The sequence below is a fragment of the Cryptotermes secundus genome, unplaced genomic scaffold (assembly GCF_002891405.2).
Source record: "Cryptotermes secundus unplaced genomic scaffold, Csec_1.0 scaffold615, whole genome shotgun sequence".
NCBI lineage: Eukaryota > Metazoa > Arthropoda > Insecta > Blattodea > Kalotermitidae > Cryptotermes > Cryptotermes secundus.
In genome coordinates, this window is record NW_019720173.1 from 70,596 (window position 1) to 91,329 (window position 20,734).

A 20,734-nucleotide genomic window follows, 5' to 3' on the forward strand; every position below is an offset into this window, starting at 1 on the left:
TACTTCATGGAACCCCCACTAAGTTTCTTTAGAAATTCAGAAGTTGACTTACGGCGGCGAGCCACTTTGAGAATTCGAGACGTGACAGTCGCCACCCATCATAAGTCAACAGTGGGAGGGCCAGGAGTTTATTAGCGACCCCTCGTAAGTTACATCTCTGTCAATTTCGCTGTTTGGGATTTTAGGCCGAAACTGCTTCTAAAACAATCGGTCATTGGCCGGAACCAAAATTAAGCCAACTCCTCTTATTTGAATCCACCTATCCGGGAATTTAGGAGGAGGAGAGAGGAGGCGGATACAATTAAGTTAGGACCTCTGGCTCGGCGGAGAGTCCAGTTTAAGATTAAGAGTTTGCTAAAAACTTTCGAACGTGGCGGAGGTAAACCCCGCGAATATACTTGCGCGTTAAACTAAATAATTTGAGCAAGTACAGCACCGGCGGCTTGGAAGCCGAGACTAGGCCTTATAGTGTAGATTTTTGACTCCGAGTGACTGTGAGAAACAATAAAGTGTTCCAGTGGCAAAGTGCATTGTGTTGGTCAGAAGTGCTTCACCCTCCTTGTCCGAGCCTGACCCTTAGCCGACCTGAGGAGAGAACTCATCGCCAGGAGCTAGTCAAACCCATCGCCAGCTTCCACCCCACTCACGCCTTCCCTCCTTTAAAATGAATCGCAAACAGCACCTAGCTGTTTGCTGGCGCCCATAATATCAGGTTCTATGTTGAAATTCCCAAACCCGTAATCAGCAATGGAAGGAGGACGCGGTGGAGCCGGAAGAAGCGGTGGAGCCTGGTCAAGCCGGAACCAACCACGATCTAACAACTTCAACGGAGGCAGCACCAGGTAGGGCAGTCAAAGTGACAAGTGGCAACCACCTTGTGGGCAAGAAGCCTCAAAGAGAGGGTGGGCGGTTAGAGTTCATCTCTCTTGTCGTGTCTGCCTCAGGAGTTCAGCAGTAGCTTAAAAATAAGGAAGAACCAGACAACAGCAAGCAAACAAACAAACAAATAAAAAAACAAACAAGTTGTACAGTAGATGGGTTCATCACTCCAGTCATGTCTGCCTCAGGAGTGCAGCAGTAGCTGAAGAGTAAGGAAGAAACAAACAAACAAGTTGTACAGTAGATGGGTTCATCACTCTGGTCGTGTCTGCCTCAGGAGTTCAGCAGTAGCTCAAGATTAAGGAAGAGACAGACAACAAAAAACAGGAAAACAAAACCCAAAGTCACTACTTTGTATCTGAAATATATGAACATTCTAAGTGTAGAGTGGAAATTATTAAAACATATATTAGGAAATATACGTATTCAGTTGGAATGTGCTGTACACCCTTGCTGCCGACTGGTGAACACAGTCATTAACTACTTATTCCGTGCTATTATATCTCGAAGGTTAAATATTTTTGCACATGTTTGTGTGGTGTTTCCATATTTTCGTGAGATCCATCTTAGTGCTATACCCCCCACATCTCATTCTCTGTGTTCAAAATGTCACATTCTAACATGTTTCTCAACAAATATTTTTCTCGTATTTTTTTTGTGTTACTCGTTCAAGCCATATGCATGTAAAGGAAATAAATAAAATCGCATTCCATATAAATTGTAGCTGCTTTTCACATACCAACATCGGAAAATAATCGGTATTCAGAGAATATATACGACACACCGAAAGAAGAGACTGTGTATTTGTTTGTGAAGTGTAGAATAATTTGCATCCATGAAACGTATTAACGCTCAACAATTCGCTGTGCTGTTAAACCAGAATTACTTAACTTCAGAGCTTCCACTCACAGTTACAAAATTCTCCTGTTCTCAAGACAATGCATTTCTCCAGGATCTGCATTGTTAGTTTTGTTCTATGTAGCATGCCTAACAATATTCTCTAAAGGTAAAGGTAAAACTATCCCTGTAACAGGCCGTAGAGGACAATAAGTATTTCAGACGTCGACGGTCCCCTATTTTCTAGACAATCGGCTCACAGATGGCGGCGAGGTTATCAGATTTACGCACCGGCTACCCTTCAACCTCAGTAAGATTCCTGGTAATCACTTATGTCACAATCGTGGCCCTGGGTCAATTGAAAGATCAAATGATCTCATCGGGAATCGAAACTGCGACTTTCCACATTGTAGTATAATATATTCTAGAAAACTTAATGACATCCTGATGAGCATCATTCTTACGTAGGACATACTTCTGAAATTAACTTTTGCTTATAAATATTTTATAAATCTTATTTTTACACTTTGAATTATTCTAGGATTATGCGAGTTTATTTTTTGTTTCTTTTGGTGGGGTGATGAGATTGAGTCTACTTGGTACCTAGGCCACTAGTGGCCCTATTGCCATTAACTTGGTACGCAAAGTATGAAAGTTTATTTCAATGAAGTAAACTTTTCTGTGTACTGGACAAAAGTTATTTAAAGGATTACTTAATTAACATCGAAGAATATGTTGAAAACTTTTGGTTCTCCTTCAGTTTTTCATGAGATTTTATCTTTTGTCACAAGCTGAGTAGTTTGACTCCAGAGATCATGTAGGCCTGCTGTGAAACGATATGGAAAGTTGATCATGCACAATGAATTCATAAGGATTTGGTGGAAGACGGTTGTCAACTCTTTGGAACTTCTGTCCCTGAATTCACACGAGAAATTGAGGAATTTTCTGAAGGACCGTCAGGACGGCGGACAACCTGAATAAGATTAGGAAATGTTTACTTTCTGGATAAAAGAAACTGGTCATTCCTCTTTTCAAAATGATTTCATGAATTGAAGCGCCCGTACGTGTGTGCATGTGTGTCCCGCGTAACGACGCTTTAACCTATAGATTGAAAGTGAAGTAAGTTTGTATGAAAGTTACGTCAATAGAAGCCACCACGAATTCGTATTTAACGAGAGATGAACATAATTTTCAACAACTTTATACCTTACTGAAAATGTCTGTTGTTTCCTTAAGGATCGCTGATATTGCCATTTTGGTGTAAGAAATAGGGCCAAAGTAATGGGACCAGTTAAGATAGCAAACGATTTAATCGGCACTCATTACAATTGGTTCCGTTCAACGTGTGTTGGCCGATCACAGTGGCTGCGAGGTCTAAGCCATGAACCGTGTTCCCACACTCGAACACTGGAGTCGTGGATTCGAATCCAACAGTGCCATGGATATCTGTGTACGTTTATTCAGTGTTTGTGTTGTTTTGTGTGTAGGTACTGGTCTTGCGACGGGCTGATCCCCCTCCCAAGGAGTCCTACCTACTGTGTATATAATTCAGAAAGTGAAAAAAGCTGCCAAGGTGTCAAGGGTTATAGAACTATAGAGAACAAACTTGGCGGACCTTGAATGCCAAATTTGATCAACATATCTTTGAAGCAGGTTTAAGTTCGAATATGCAAGACCAACGATCGAATAGAAAGACAAGTGTGACCTCATCATCATGAGGTCGTTCTATATACATTGTGAGAATGTGATAAAAAATTACGCTTGGTTAAATGTGATAGACAGTGATAGATGTCTGTGGCTTGATGAGTTGGACCGCTGGAGTGGATGTACTTTTCCTACCAACTCTTCCATTATCACAAAATGGACTCGTCTACTAATGAAAAAACTAACAGCACTCGTCTTCCACTGGTATTTTTCTGCATTTGTGACTTGCATGTGTCTGTTTACAGAACGTATTCGCTGGAATGACTCCGAAACACCCACAGTGCACCCCCGTCTCTCTCCTCACGTCTCAGCCTTTGCAGAAAACCTTTCACACAAAGAAGAAACCACATACAGAAATCCCTTCATGTAGTAGAACCCACCCACTTCCTTCAGTCTTTGCTGTCTGAGAATAAAAAGCGGGATAAGACCAGCCTCGAGTCCGTGAACGTCTCTCCTTCAATCAAGAGATAAATCATGCACAGAAATGTAGGCGTCAATGCGATGTAATATTCAGAGGTTATAGTAATCTTAAGTCACAAAACCCTCATCACCGTCATTAAGAATACGATCTACTCAGCCCTATAATAAGCCAGTTTAGCTCATTTCAAAGTTTCGCAACATATTTCTTTTAAACGAATCTTAAAATCATTGTGATGCATATACCAGTTGCTAGGCAAACACTCAGTATACATGAAGAAAGTCGTCTTCTGGGTTTAGGCGCCGTGTATTCTTCGTTTTGGCCGACGTTTCGGAGGATCGTATCGCCTCCATCTTCAGAGCAGTTGAATGGCTTGGAATGCAGAGAGCAGTAGCTGTAGTGATAGGAAGTGCAGTAGCTGCAGCTGCTCTGAAGATGGAGGTGATATGATCCTCCGAAACGTCGTCCAAAACGAAGAATACACGGCGCCTAAACCCAGAAGACGACTTTCTTCATAGTCATCGCCGCGAAAACCTCAAAACTTACTCAGTATACGTGTTCTGGTTTGACTCCCAGCCATGGAACTCGAGTGTTTGACGTGAAACTTTCGTTTTATTCCTCAATCATGACGTGAATATTCTGGGCTAGTGCCTGGTAATTGTTCACGACCGTTTACTTCCTAATTGCTTTCAGTTCTTGCTAAGTATTTGTTAGTAGAACAAGAAAGTTCGATATAGCTAATATCAAAATTCTACATTGTACACAATTATCCTAGCTATTTCTAAGATAAACTTATATAAACATCCTTTTACTCGAAGAATCTATGTTAACATAATATAAACCATATTGTGTGCATTTGTGTCATATCTACCAATAAATATACGTATCTAAATTTGGTAGTGGCCATGGTAGTTGGGTCAGTATCGTACATGAGTTTATTTCGCTATTAGAGGCGATATAAACTTTCATTTTTCCATGGTGCCCAGAACAGCCCACACGACCTCCCCTCCTTCATGTACCGGGACCCAGGGTCTATGTTCCGAAATCAAACGGTCATATTTGTTTTTCAAATATACTCATCCTTCTCTCAACTGCATCTTTATTGGTTAGAGCAGTATATTGATATAGAAACGGTGTTTTACTTGAACTTCAGTCTCTTGTACACTCCATTCATTCATTCGTTCATTAATTAATTCAATCATTCATTCATAGTCCTGTAGCTCCCTTTAGAGCACAGGGCATCTGTGAAACGTTTTCGTTTCGCTTCATTTCCTTAATCTTACAGACAGTCTGTAGTGCTCTTGGATTCGAGGTCAGTCCGTCACAAGGCCGCCACCTACACAGACACAGAATAAACAGAGACAGATATCCAGGCCACGGGTAGGTTGCATACGTACATTCCTGTCTTAAATGCAGCTAATTATCTAGTCAACCTTCTTCCTCACTACATGTTTCGGCCGTATATGGCCATCATCATGTATTGTATATTTTGCTAAAATTGTTGCATTGTATGCCAAAATAACATATTGCGTGTGAACGCGATATTTCTCAATTAAAATGAATTAAGCTTGGAATTAAAATTGATTAACATCTTAATGTTATTTCCATTGGGGTTTTCGCCCATTCATTTGATAGATATTTGCTTGAGAGTACTTCACGTTATTGGATTATTTGTGATGCGTTCCATTTGCGGCGTGAGTATTATGCGTATTATTTGTGCAGTTCGTAAAGATGTCGATGTAGTGGCATTGTGCATGCTCCATTGGCTTGCAAGTTTTCCCACTCTGTTATTAAGTGGTTCATATGTGTAGACAAATCCAACAAGAAATACTCTTAAGCAAATATCTTTTAAATGAATGGAAGAAGACCACAATGGAAATAACATTAAGATATTAATTAATTTTATTTCAAAGCTTTATTTTTTATTTTATTGCTAGTGGGGTGGGACTAAGTCCCTTGTACTGCGGCCACTTCTGGCCTATTGTACCAGCCCCAGATGACAGGTGAGGGTGATTGTGGAGCAATTGATGGAATGAAGATTGGCAGGGGAAACCGAAGTACCCGGAGAAAACCAACCCCAGCGCCACTTTGTCCATCACAAATCCCACTTGACCAGACCGGGGATCGAACCCGGGCCGCCACGGTGGGAAGCCAGCGACTAACCGCTTGAGCTCCAAGCTTAATTCATTTTAATTAACAAATATCGCGTTCACACGCAATATATAATTTTGACACACAGTACAACCCTCTGAGAAAAATATACAACACCTGTTGATGGCCGTATAATGCCGAAACTAGTAGCCAGGAAGAAGTCGCACTGAAAGCGGAAATGAATGTGTACAAAAGATACGTTAACGCAAGAGGATGCTCAAATACAGTTTTAAGAAATTCAATGTTTGCTAAATAAAAAGGTGGGGGTGCACTTTGCGCAGAGTTTATAATTATTATGGTTTACTTTTAAGGAGTATATGAAATAACCCCAAACTGAAGAAAAAAGCTTTGGTCGCCTCGTTAGAGCAGGTTTGTCCTCAAGTCCTTAGAGGCATCGTAAGATCCGGATTTCCTTAATGTAGGGATACCTGATGTACATATGTGTCTTTCACGCATTGTAAGATAGTGACTCTGGAATTCCTTTTTTAACCCGGGTAGTCTAAAACACTCGAACTTATACGAAACATAGTGTACTTATTACCAGCCCACAACTCGACTCTACAATGTGATTCTAAATTACTGTCGAGGTTTCAGTGGCCCATCATTTTCAAACCGGAGAAAACAAGATAAAACTGCTTACGGAATATGGAATTATAACTCAAACAATTTTGTCACTTGTTAAATAAAACTTTTTGAATTAGACTTTCATATACTGTCAGCAGTTTTTATTTTATATTACCCGGTTTGAAAATTACATACCACGGAAACACCTACAATAATTTATTACGTGCCAGTTCTCTTCAGGTATCTCAAGTGATCTCATTCTTTGAAGTTCTCGGAGTTAAATCTGATTTGGTTCATCCTGGTCCATCACACCAGCAATATTATAAAAGGTTAATCAACTCCGTCCAGCGTGACTGATGAAATGTATAACATAGCACGGCCCGAACATAAGGACGACACTAAAGAGTCCCATTTACCAAACGACGGAACCACGAGGTGGTAGACACTCACCTTCCTTTAAAGAGAGGCAGTATAAAAGACACGAACCAAATTGGTTCTAAAAATTTTAACATTTTTTAAACCAAAATCATAAACAGATTAATTGTAATAATGTAAAATATTTTAATGTATTCTTGCACGTCACTGTAGTTGTTGAAGGATAAAATTTTATATTCATTGCATTGTAATGATATTTTTTTTATTGATAATGACAATTGTAAGAGTAGTTTCTGCCTGTATTGATATATTCTTCTGAAGATAGTCTTTAGGACCGAGAACATGTCAAGGATGAAAGATTAAAAAGGAAAGAAAGAAAAAACATTTTATTAGTCACGTTGGACTAAGCTGATTAAATCTTTATAATTCTCGGAGTTATATTTTGTACCAATTTCTCTCTCCTCCATGTCTCATACTTGTCCCAATTATCGCATTCTCCTTTGTTCAGTCATCCTCACCATGATGGATATGGGTAGGATCTATGAAGCTAATCATTATATAATTTTCTCTAACCTGCTCTTATCTACATCCTGGCATTATCGTCGGTAATCTGTTCTCTGATACCTCAACCTGATCCTCTTCTGATACTCTTCTGATCCTCGATGTATGGAGCGTATCTTCGAACATGTTCATTAACATGACCGAAATGTTACAAAGGTTCGTTCTCCAGCTACATTATTACACGAGAGGCTACCAGAAAGTAACATGTTGCCAAATACTTCTGAATCCTATACTAAGTATTAAGGACTGCTCATGTTTGTAATGTGGGTGTGAATTCTTTTAGCGGAACGTCAAATTAGCTTTTATTTCATAGGCTATTTATTGCTTAAAACAGGTTATTCGTCTATAAACCCCACTAAACCTGCCATATAAATAATATAATAGATATCAAGGCGGGTCTATTTTCCGTTGAATCCGATAAAATATCTGCGTATAATAGCTAAAGTTGTCCCTGTGCTTAACTAATTAATCACTACTCCATGAAGGCGTATGGGGAAGTAGATGTCTATGTAGATCACATTTTCTTGACCTCGGACCTAGCTGGAGGTAAGTGGTGAGCTTCACGACCAGACCCGCATATAATACAACATAAAAATATCAACTGCAAGGCTTATGCACATGTGGCTTTTACGTGAACAGAGCACACACGTGTAGTGCAGAATTGTAACGGGTGTTATTCAGCGGGTATAGTCTCTCTAACTACCCTCCTTGTAGAAAGATTCAAAATCTAACATTGTTAATTTCGAGTTATATCTTTAATAGAATCTTGAGCCAGTTGTATCCACCTTAAATCCCCACAAACTCTCTCCTTGTTGTCCATCTTAGTCTTGGGCCCTTGTCTCCTTGGTGTCTAAGCCCGCGAGTGGTTTGCTGCAAGTGAGGAAAGACTGTCAGATTTTTTTTCACTCTCATTTCCAGGCATCAGAGACAATCACAATAGCATCTGCCGTGCTATTGTAATTTTCACATTCGTTTGCATGGACCTGCCGATCATCTGTTGAAATATTTACGCTTGAAGCAGCCTACCAACGGATGTACATACGGTAATGAAATTTGATGCTGGAAATATTTCCTAAAATTTCTAGAGTTCTGTCTTCTGAGACATAATGCCATGTAGTCTGTTGAAAGTTGATCAACGTTTCGGAGGAACATGTCGCTTCCATCATCACGGATGGAAAGTAAGCCAAGCTAGAAACCATCCTGAAGCAGAGCTGCTTCATGCTGCTTTATTGTTTCCTTTATTTTTTACTCTGAAGATGGAGGCGACATACTCCTTCGAAACATTTGGCTTTCAACGGACTATATGACGTTATATCCCAGAAGACAGCTACTTCATTCTGCTTCTGAATATCCCGTTTTCAGGCATTGTTCCTGTGCAGATGAACGCCCCTGCCACAACTCTGTACAGCTCTCTCTCCGACGCTGGAGGATCGTAAATCCAAAACCTGTTTACATATGGCGACTCATATATAACTGCAAGTTTCAATGTAATTCCTTTTTTTGCGAGATGGGGATTGGTTCTTTTACTGGCGGGCTACAAAATTCCTTGGTGAAATGACTCATATTGTGTTCCGTACAGAAAACAGGCACATAAATCCAGAGAGACATGCTGAGAACAGCTCTTTCCCTGCTCCACAAATACAATTAGAGTCATTCTTGTTGTCCGGGTCTGCTGACAGCTCAGCAAGACACATTCTATGCGGCTAATCTCCAGTATAAAAACACAGCCGTTGCAGACTTAAACACATAGCTGTGTGTGTCGGGATGTTGGAGAGGAAGGTTCAGGAAGAGAAAGAAGGAAGATGCAAAGAAAGGGGAGAGAAAGAACAAGGAATGAAAGAGAAGGAGGAAGAAATGATGAAAAATTAAAAATAAGGACTGGAAAATGGAAAGATGAAGGCAGGATAGGTAACAATAAGAGACAGAGAAGATAAGAAACGGCTTATTACGAGGAGAAAGGAATGTTCAGAAGAGATGTAAGAGAAGAGGTAGAAGAAGCAAGGGATTAAACCGAAAGTGGAAGAAGAAGGAGAAGAAGAAGAAGAAGAAGAAGAAGAAGTAACGACCGCTAAGAGAAAGCGCATGGAAGGTTGAGAATAGAAGAAAAATAGGATTATAAGAAAGGAAATAAAATTATTATTATTCTCTGTTGTCCCCTTATCTGTAGTATTCAGAAATCATCGCCCGGGGAAGACCGTCTTACTTGTGATGACGTTGGACTGTGATGTACGAGCCGTCTGCAACGGTTAGGGCTGCTGCCATGCAATATATTTTAATATTTTTCTTCTGTCTACTCCTCATAAATTCAGAAACTGTAGGATGAACTTGAGCCAGTGTCGACAATCTTACGTCTTTTATTGGTCACTACATTATTTATTCCTTCCTTCATTCCATTCTTCTGATGTCGCCTCTGTTCGAATGAATTCAGAGGATTCTGCACTCCCTGACAATCACAGTATCAAGCAAGTTTAGGAGAAAGGTGTGTAAAATGGCGAAGTGGGGAGATGAAGAACTAAAATGATTTAGGATGTTAACATCGAGAGATACCAATTGAAAGTTCTAATTTTGCGTCACTAAATACCTAGCAACGCTTGAATGCACTTCCTTTGACATTTAGATTTATTGAGTGGCTACAGGAGAGGTAAGTAATTGTTTGTTGCAATTGTTTGCTTTATTTGAAAAAATGTCTCGTCGTTACTTAAGAACTGAAATCATGTGATTAGTTGCCGGCTCCTCACCGCAGCGAAACGGGTTCAAACCCAGGTCAGTTCATATCGAATATGTGGTAGACAAAGTGACATTGGTCATGTTTCCTCAAGCATTACGGTTTCCCTGCCAGTTCCTATTACACTAAATGCTCTACTGCCTCATAATTCAGGGCTGTACAATGTCCCATTTACGGCATCGGTACCATCGGGACTGAGTCTGACTCCACTCTTCAGAATTATTCACGAATCCTTCAATATTACGCATGTTCTGAAGGGCTTATATTTCAATAATTTTTGTTCAATAAGTGAACTATGCAGTATTTAAATGTTTCCAGTTTAGTGCGTTCCATAAGGCATATGTGACGGAATAAGAGGGCAAGGAAAAAAATGACGTATTTTCTAGCTTATGTCAATGATATATGAAAAGAATCTTCCAGTATGGAAGCACTTCAGCCCCACCGTTCATATTTGTGAAGAGATGTAGGCCTATGAAGTCCTCTCCAGAAAGAGTGTATTCGGGGTTCGCGGAGCATAGGGTAGAAGTGAAAAGTTAGCTTCAATTGTGCAAACGTGGGTTTCTTTAAATGCTGTTATTGAATCGCCAGGTCATTCAACTTAAATCGATTGTTGGGTTAAATTTGGCGAAAATCCAATTTTGATAAATTTCTTTAGCATTGCCAGCTTATACAGCAATCTCTTGCATAATTTTTGGATTAAGAAATTATCTTCCTACATTGTGAATAATACAGTTATCAGTATTGCGACATGTAGACCCATTACCAAGTAACTGCTGCGTAAACATGCGACAGAACAACAGCCGCTGCTAGATAACAGCTCCGTGGAAATATTTCCCCGGCAACGAAAGAACTCGCAGTAAAGCATAGAAGTTTTCTGTGCGGTCCGTGTAAGGGCTATATATTGAAAACCAGCTGCCATTACGAGAATGTCTTGAGACGGTAATTAGAAGAGTAGCAGGTTGCTGTAAGACGGCCGCCAGTCTGCGAGGACGTGAGCTCGGGAGCAGAGGAATGTCTATGGTTGTCAGTTGAAATTTTCAGTTGTGGAAAGTGAGAAGCTCTTAGCTGAGGCCGGGGTCAGTTCGGTAACACAGAGGAAGAGGTTTGTCCGCCTTTGGAAGCCGCTACCAAGCAACGGCTAGTGAAGACTAAAAGACTTTATGTGTGCTGTAGTTACAGTGATCTCTTGAGTGTGTAACGCAGTGTGACTGTTGTGGTAGTTTCTTGTTACGTAGAGTAAGACTCCAATAAATCCGCTTACCATTCTAAACCTCATTTATAATCACTTAATCACGTGACAGTATTTTAAGGACCTCTACTTCCACTACACCGCTTTCTGCTTTATACATCAGTAAGTCATCATTGCGTTAGAGCTATATGAATTATTAAAAAAGTGAATCGTTTTCTCTGTCGCTCGACAGTCATTTTTTTTTAATTTCTTCTCTCGTTTGGATAGTTGGTCTGAATCAGAGTAATGTCACGTATTTTGGTAACAAGACAAGTAATTAATGGGTTTCGGATTAGATGAACCGATTTATTGGATATTCACCAGGTAGAACTACAATTAGTACAATTAGTAGTACAACTACTACTCAATCTTACTGTAACTATAATATTTCGTAACTACGAAAAACGATGGCACCATATAAACTAAAGACTTCACTTCTGTCTTCCAACTCCATCTTCTGTGTTCTGTCGTATTATGCCTTCTGTTGGTCAATTCTGTCCCTGAGGTAGGTTCTGGCCGAACCGTATGGAGATTACCTAGACTTCTCACGTTCTTCGCTGTTACTGTGCTTTGGAGTTTCGTTGCCGTGTGAACGGAAACGTTTCTACGTATATATGTATTGCCTAGGAATTGACGTGACTCCGTATGCAATGCATTGCTCCTTCAGTCGTATTCGTTGCTGTGGGAACATGATTACCGAGCCCTTGTCTAGCAATTGGCTCCTGGCTCTGCCTCCACTATTGCGGCTTTCAGGAGTCACGTCACAATAATAATAATAACAATAACAATAATAATAATAATAATAACAATAACAATAATAATAATAATCATCTGACTACATCATCTGTGCTTGAATTTACTAGTCAAGTTCACTAAGGGCACATGACACGTAAACATCAGTCTTCTCCTGCCTTACTGCAGAAAATTTCATGGACTTCCATGGTAGATTGCATGTTTATTTTTTCACGAAATAAATAAAATTGACATATAATTGGAGACCACGTCCGTTGCATTGACTTCTACTGCTGACGTCAGATAGCATTTCAGCCGCACCATTCCGTCTCCTACAATTTCATGTTAAGAGTCCAGACTTCTCGACGATATAACGGAGAAGGCATTTTCATTGTATAATACAAATTTATTTTAGCCTCCTCGAGGTCTGTTTATCTCTCATGCTCTTCTTACATCATTAATTCCCTGAAATGTCCTAATTTCCTCAGTTTTAACTCTGCATCCTTTGCTTTTGTACACGAGACTAGTTACTATAGGTAAATAAATTTGTTAGATTGTTCTGTGATAATTAATTAATTACGTCTCTGTACAGAAATATTTCGATAATATTGAGCGAGATTGTGGTACTCTGAAAATTCCCTGCATGCGCTCGTAGCAAACGGTACTAATTCTTCCGGTGGATGGAAATGTTCTCTGTAGTCGGATATCGTAATTTTGTTGCGAAATGTATAATGAGAAGAGCTTTTTGAAATTATTGTTTCATATCTTTTCCAATATTGGATATTTGGATTCGGTTTTGATTGTACCACATTTATATACCATATATCAGTATATTTTTTTGAATTGAATGAAGGGTTGAAATATTCCTATGCCCGAAAGTCATTCTGTCTTAAAATGTAAGATGGCTGCGCTGTAGTTCAGACGGATAGTCGCTGGCTTCACACCAAGGCGGCCCGCATTCGGGCCCGTGTCTGGTCAGGTGGGATTTGTGGTGGACAAAGTGGCGCTGGGGAACTTTTTGTCCGAGTACTTCGGTTTCTCTTGTCAATCATCATTGCACCAATTGCTCCATAGTCACCATAATCTACCATCTGGGGCTGGGACAATAGGCCAACAGTGGACACAGTATCAAGTGGACTCAGTCTCACCCAAATAAGAATAAAAAAAATAAAATATGAGACGGTCATAGTCTTTATACATGTGCACATTAAGGTTATCAGTGTAAGGTAAGCCCTGAGGGGAAGAAGTGAGTAGGCGTTAAGTATGGATACGCCAGAATAAGAGAGGCGAAAATTGCACGAATATCAGGTACGGTAACCAGACGTTGTTGAAATTACAGCAATAAGCAAAAGCAAATGGCGCTGAGAGCAGAAACTCCAGACGTATGCTCTTCCGTGAAGTACTGACAGATCACAGAGAAGTTGCCACTTCCCCGAAGAGGCAAGACCTAACTTCCGGAACTGAGATTCCTGTGCATTTGGCATTTGCTGTGACCGCCAACAAAGCTCAATGCTGAAGTTTCCAGAAGCAGGCTTGAACATAAGGCAAAATAAACGACTCTCTTGCAATGGTCAACAACTACACCTCGCAAAGGCTCTAAATCCAAATAATTGAAGCCAAAGATAAAGATAGATGTAATGGAATTATAATTTATAAACTGAAATTCTTAAAACGAAATCAAAATTGTTAAATTTCTTTAAATTTACCTTGTGTTCATTTCTATAATCTATTTTTCTGAACCCTTGAGTGGAGGAAGAGGAAAGGAAGGACAAAATTTAAGAGAAGGAAAGAAAATGGATGAAGGGGATGCTGGGAAGGAAGGCAGTCTCACAAAAAGGGGGACCAGAGGGTTGGAACCCCCGACGTTTTGACTAGTGAAATGAGCATGGAAGATAACTAATTTCTCAATACGCATATATTTATGCTTACAAGCTCTACCCATTTGCTCTCTTCTTTTGCTGGTGTATTTATACGCGCGATGTACATGAACATAAATTGTATTTTTGATAACTCCCAAAATTTTGACTCATTTATTCACGAGAAAGAACGGAACAAATTTGATTGTTCTCAAACATAAAAAGCTGCAAACTTCAAGCGGAGTACTTCATCTCTTAACTTAATCTGAAAGGGTTAAACAGATGTTATGTGATTATGACAAGAATGTATGAAATCAGAATTCAGGAAAACCGTGATGTCGAATGGGGCAAGGTTCTCACTACCCTCGTCACGGATCTTTCGCCATAAATGGAAGTGTAGTCTGCCAGTTTTCACACATCTGTGATATGAATATTGTAGCGTGTAGAGCCACGGCAGTGAGATAAACAAATATACCAGAGCATTTTATTGTAGTTCTTGTCCCCTTTCTTTCACACTACATGTTTCGGCCGCAATCGGCCATCATCAGGTGTATTTCACTTCACGTAACTGTCACACTGCACTCAGTATTAACATTTAAACTCCAGACTTACAACTGTTCATTGCTCTGTCGTCACTCGGCACCCCATATTCCAGATCTCCCCTTGTCGGGTTTGTCAATTGTGTTTAAATCTTTATTAATATTGACTCGTTGATTGGTTTAAAATTTTAAATATTAAAGCTAAATTGAGAATTTAAAATTTTAAACAAATCGACGAGTCAATATTAATAAAGATTTTAAACATAATTGACAAAACCGACAAGGGGAATTCTGGAATATGGGGTGCCGCTAGACGACAGAAAACAAACAATTGGAAATCTGGAGTTTAAATGTTAATACTGAGTGCAGTGTGATAGTTACGTGAAGTGAAATACACCTGATGATGGCCGATTGCGGCCGAAACATGTAGTGTGAAAGAAGGGGGACAAGAACTACAATAAAGTGTTGCATTTACGACGGAGTTTATATTATATATATAGAAGTGTGGAATGTAACAGGATGCTTAAATATAATATAATATGATACCAGAGCAGTTTCTGAGCAAAAGCTCGGTAAATACGTTCTCGCAGCTACAGATACGAAAGCAACAATGATACAGCAACAGAGGAACGGTGTTTCCTGTGGTCCGCGCCGCCGTCGTTGCTGCAATGAATAGAGACTTAGTAAAAGAACTGTATTTTCTGTGCTCTGACACGAGATCTTATGCCGGGGACGGTTTGAGGCAAATAGTTAGTTGCAAGAGTGCTAAGTTGAGTTTCCGGCTGTGAAGATTTATGTATGATATTTTGAGAGTGTAGGTCAGTGAGACAATATAGTTCATGTGTTAAAATACGTTGTCAGAAAACGGCTAGGAGACTGTAATAGACTGAGGACACTAGTCTGTGTGATAGTGACCTGTAAAGTGCAGTCAGGATTTATGTGTATAAGTGATCAATAAATCGAGTCACCAATCCAAACCCCGTCTATAGTCACTCATGTACGTGACAATATTTCTGTGGTATTCAAAATGTGAATAGTAGATATACATACATTGGTTCCATATTCATTAAACGAATTGCATTAAAGAATGCACAGTGTGGTGGTAATATTTGTCTGTTCAATGTTTAATCTCGCCTTTTGTTTTACATGGCGCTCTAAATAACACTCTGAAGTTTTAATTGTAAAATTATGCACGTATTTCGAATATGGGTGTGTGAATTTGAGAGCTCTGTACGCCTACATTTAACAGCAATGACAATGAATTGAAGGATTCATAACGAGTAATGTTATTTGAAATTGATTTTTGGTTGATGGCTCTCGGGCAGACAGACTAACCAAACGACTGACTGACTGACAGATCCAGTCAGTGACAGAGTAATTACATTACTAGCTTACAGATTAACTAATAACTTAATAATTGAACTAATTCAACTACTTAAGTCACTTAGGAGTCGGATAGGTTAGTAAGTCTAGCCACTGGCTATGTGGTGGACGACAGAGAGGTCGGAGTTAGAGCCCCGGTAGGGTCAAGACTTTTCTTTTCTACACATAGTGCAGTCTGGCACTGGGCCCCACCCAGCCTTCTATCCAATGGGTACCGTGGAGTCTTTCCCCGGAGGAAAAGTGGCAGGGAAGTGAAGCTGGCCAATCACCTCCAACTAGTGCCGAGGTCAAGAAATCGTGGATATATGTACATCCACTTCCCTATACGCCTTCATGGCGTAGTGCTTAATTAGATAAGACCAGGGATAAATTTACATTTTTTACTTTAGTCATTTACTGTCCCTCATCCATCTCAGTCATCAATTACTGGCTCATTTGCTGTGTCACTGACTAAGTTGCTAATATTCTAATTACTAACTGAATATACAGCTATTCACTCACTCGCCCAATTAGGCATCAACTGATCCACTGAGGGATTCGAATTCTCACTGTAGTTACTTAAGAGAAACTGACTGGTATGAATACAATAGCACATTATTAATTGTAGTAGGTGGCTCTATTTTACTGTATGTTATACATGCTTGATTGTAAACATTAGAAGAAGGAAATTTTCTAAAAGCTGACGTGCTTTTATGGTATTTGAGGTTCTCAGAGCGGTGGTCATATAAAAATTTCTCATCTAGGATATAAGGCCGTGTAACCTGTTTCAAGTCAACCGACGTTTCAGAGCAACATATCTTCTCCGTTTTTAGGGTCTAGGTACAAGCCAAGAATGAAACTTTCAAGAAACAGGTTTACGTGATCGGCTTATCCTTCGAAACTTAGGATGGAGATATATTCTTCGGAAACCCCGTTGACTTTCAACGGCCTATACTACGTATCAAAGGAGGCAGAACTCTTCTTGGCTGCACTTTCGATTTTTGACTTTGCAAACTGGGGCACTAACCCGTACTTGGTGGACTGGGGATCCTTTCATAGTTATTTAAATACCAAGGGATCGGCCCACTGGGGAACACAGAGGAAAAAAAAGTACTGTTTTCATGTCAGTTATATCTAATTGCACAGAACGAAACCTTACTCTTAGGTCGAGGGCACAAGAAAATATAGAGATCCGAATAAGGAAACTTTAAGAATAAACACAGTCTTACTGATTTATTAGGGTTTCCGCCCCTGCTCGCTTCTTTCTCAACCCAGCTGGAGAATCCACTGAACTGCCCTTTTCTAATGAGCGTAAGATTACAGAACTTGGGCAGAATTTTCTTGCACTGGTTTGTATTAACAGTTTATTTGTTCCAGTTTTGAAGAAAATTTTTCTAATATTTGAATTAATTCGCAATCGTTGATAAGCATTGATCACGTTTCATGTATCCACATATTGTCAGAACCCACAGAATATAAAATGAAAGCAACAGACTGTTCGTTTGTCACGTTCTAGGCATATTCTTGCAGAACAAGGCATAGAATTCTTTCATCGAAGCTGTACGGGTTGCATCAAGTTTAGTGAATTGCCCCCCCAACAGATATAGGCATTCATTTGCTTACGTTGCCCTCTCTCTTAATTCACAACACAATACTGCAGGTTTCATAAGTATAAGAGGAAGACTAATTATTCTTGATGTCAGGTCGCCCTTAGCTCTTGATATACCCCCTTTCATGTTTCGCGTTCATTAATAAATTTAGTTAGCTTACAGAACTACATATTTTACGTGATGATACTCTGGAGTAGGATCAGGTCATGTGAGGAAGAAATCCAAGTCATTCAGAGAAATGCGAAGATATATTTTCATAAACTGATATGTCCAAATGTGATTTGAGCAATTATTATATATTCCCGAATACAAAATAACCCCCATTTTTTCAATAAGAAAACATAAATTCTTTCCGATAAATTTGAATACTTCATTTAATTCTGAGGGTTGTAAGAAAAAATAAATAACTACGCTATTAAGAGATAAATTCAAAACTTAATACCATAAATGGAATTCAAGGTATTTGCACATATATCTTTAGAATTAGCAATTCAAAATATATAAAAAAACTTCATATTTATTCTTAAGGACCCGAAAGTAAGGAGATTCTTGTTTTCTAATCATCGGCATTTGAAAAATCTCGTATTTTATTCGAGCTAGTAAGGAAGATAAAACAGTCAGTGATGATCTTCTTGCATTGCAGACGCGTGAACGTGACCCACTTCGGTGACAAGGCCCAATGCTTCTTTCCCATTGCGCCGCAGAACTACTACATCGTGTTCGCTGAGGTGCGAGCCAGTCAGTTGGTTGCCAAGTATGATGACCTGTTCGGAGCGGCTGCTAACTGGTCACAGGAAAGCGAGGAAAGAGTTTGGAGTGGGGTTGGTAAGTTCTGGAACCTTTTCTTTGTGTAATATAATGAGTTATAGTAACGAAAACGAAAGCCTGACACACCATAACGACAGCAGAATTGGCAGTTCATTTGCTGTAGATTTCTGAAAGGGATGTAAGGAGATAATTCTGAAAATTTTGAAATATGACGTGAATAACCCTCTGTTGTGTGTTCCTGACAACTTTGTCGTATGGGGAGTTTTATTTTACATTATCCAGGACCGTTCTGGGAGAACGTCCACGTATCAAAATATTGAATCAAAGGAGTTGTAACTCCAGATGATAGAAAGTATTTGGAAGCTAAACATTCGGGTAGGGAATGATGTGGAGACCTGTGTCATTACGCCTGGAGTTGTAGATAATCGCGGTGTTATAAGAACGCAAAGGACTGAATGTATCTGACACCGTGCTGGCGATATACAGTCTGTTTGCAAATGGGATTTTCAATTAACTGATTTGAGGTGATATAGGTATATGTATATGTACGCGTCTTCGTATTAAGCATGTTAATATTACTACATGAGAACTGAAACCATAATACAGGAGCCAGAAGTGACGGCCGTTGCTAGGAAACGGCCGATTATTGTTTCCGCTGCAGTGAACACTTGACGCAGCAACTGAGGAACTGTCGGAAACAGTGTTCTCTACTGGTTCACTCCAAGGCTATATAGCTAGAGCATCGCAGGATATCACGAAAAAAGAACCAAGTGCCTGAGCTACTCAGTTCCTGTGGGATATAATTACTTGGAACTGGCCCTCCAGGTTGTGGGACCCTTGTGGGAGACAGTAAAATATGGTTATGTGGGACTGGGACTCGAGAATGGCTGTGCTGACGAGGGTCAGCAGCAATTGTAATCGACAGACCCGTTCTCTTCTCAGAGAGGACGCCCAGCATCGACAAACCTGCAAGTGTCTCAGAGCAATAGAAATCTTCTCTTGGGCCCCAGGTGGGTGCTTGACACCAAGACAGACTAGCCGACTGACTTTGATTTCAGTTGAAAGTCAGTTGTGAGACACAATTGCAACCAAGAATGGGGAGAGTTGCAACCATGAGGAGTTGTGAAGGAGCCGCCCAGTGAGGCCAGGAGCCATTGAACATGGGAGCTGAGAAATCTCCGTAGCTGGAACCCATTACCGGGCAACCACCAAGGAAGACGACCTGAGAAATCTCAGTGAGCGAGAATAGAGAATTGTAAACTTTGTGACTTAGCGATATCTTTATGATTATATAGTATATAGCTACGAGTTTTAAGAGTCCAGCAAATCCAAATAGCGATCAAAACTCAGTGTATAGTCACTAACCACGTGGCAATATGTAAGCAAGAACGTCCCGTATTTGCTGGCCGCCTTTACGCATAGTTGTATAGCTACTAAATTACAAGGAAAAATGTCTGCACTTTATTTTTCTGTGCCTAGCAGTCTGTGTGTAGGTCTGAAGAATACCGTCTTCTGGGATGTGGCACTCTGTAGATCTTGTTTAAACTGACGTTTCGGCCGAACGTATCGCGATACTTTCCTCATAAACGTCAGTTTACACAAGATCTACACGGCGCCACATTCCAGAAGACGGCATTCTTCATAGTAACCGTCGTGAAAACCTCAGATCTTACAAATGTATAGGCCCGTTCAATTTAGGCTATGTTTCGAAGAAAACTGTGAACAAAATTTATGCCTTGTACTGATAAATCTCGTTTGTGTTTGTGGACGCTACTCCATATGACTACCATACAAACTGTATTTCCACCAACATGGCCAATTCCACGACAGGTTTCTCTCTGTTCCAGTAATCACGAGGTGAAAATCATTATATATACTTGTCCCTATCCTGAGCCACATCAATCCAATCCATTCCATCCCATCCTATCTGTCTAAGATCCATTTTAATATTGTCCACCCACCTACGCCTTGGTCTTCCCTGTGATCTCTTTCCTTCTGGCTTTCCCACCAATATCCTTTACGCATTCCTCGTCTTCCCCATTCGTGCTACATGCCCTGCCCACCTCATCCTCCTTGACATGATCATTCTAATTATACTTGGAGAAGAATACAAGTTATGAAGCTCCTCATTATGCAATTTTCTCCAACCTCCTGTCACTTCATCTCTCTTCGGTCCAAATATTCTCCTCAACACCCTGTTCTCAAACACCCTCAGTCTTATGTTCCTCCCTTAATGTGAGAGACTAAGTTTCACACCCACAGAACCACAGACAAAATTATAGTTTTGTATATCCTAATTTTTATGTTGTTTTGACAGCAGAGGAGAAGACAAAAGTTCTCGACTGAATGGTAGCAAGAATTACCCGAGTTCTATCTCCTCTTAATTTCCTCCTGAATCAGGTTTCGATCTGTTATCCTTGTTCAC

General features: G+C 40.0%; 1 protein-coding gene across 1 annotated transcript in view; it reads left to right on the forward strand.

Moving 5' to 3' along the window:
* Positions 1 to 18,184: 18,184 nt before the first annotated feature.
* LOC111867762 overlaps positions 18,185 to 20,734 on the forward strand; it is a gene marked incomplete at its 5' end in the record, with an annotated part of 371,575 nt that continues 369,025 nt past the window's right edge. Inside the window, one exon of the mRNA XM_023857906.1 lies at positions 18,185 to 18,366. Within this exon, the coding sequence (XP_023713674.1) occupies positions 18,185 to 18,366 (182 nt within the window). The remainder of the gene's footprint in view (positions 18,367 to 20,734) is intronic.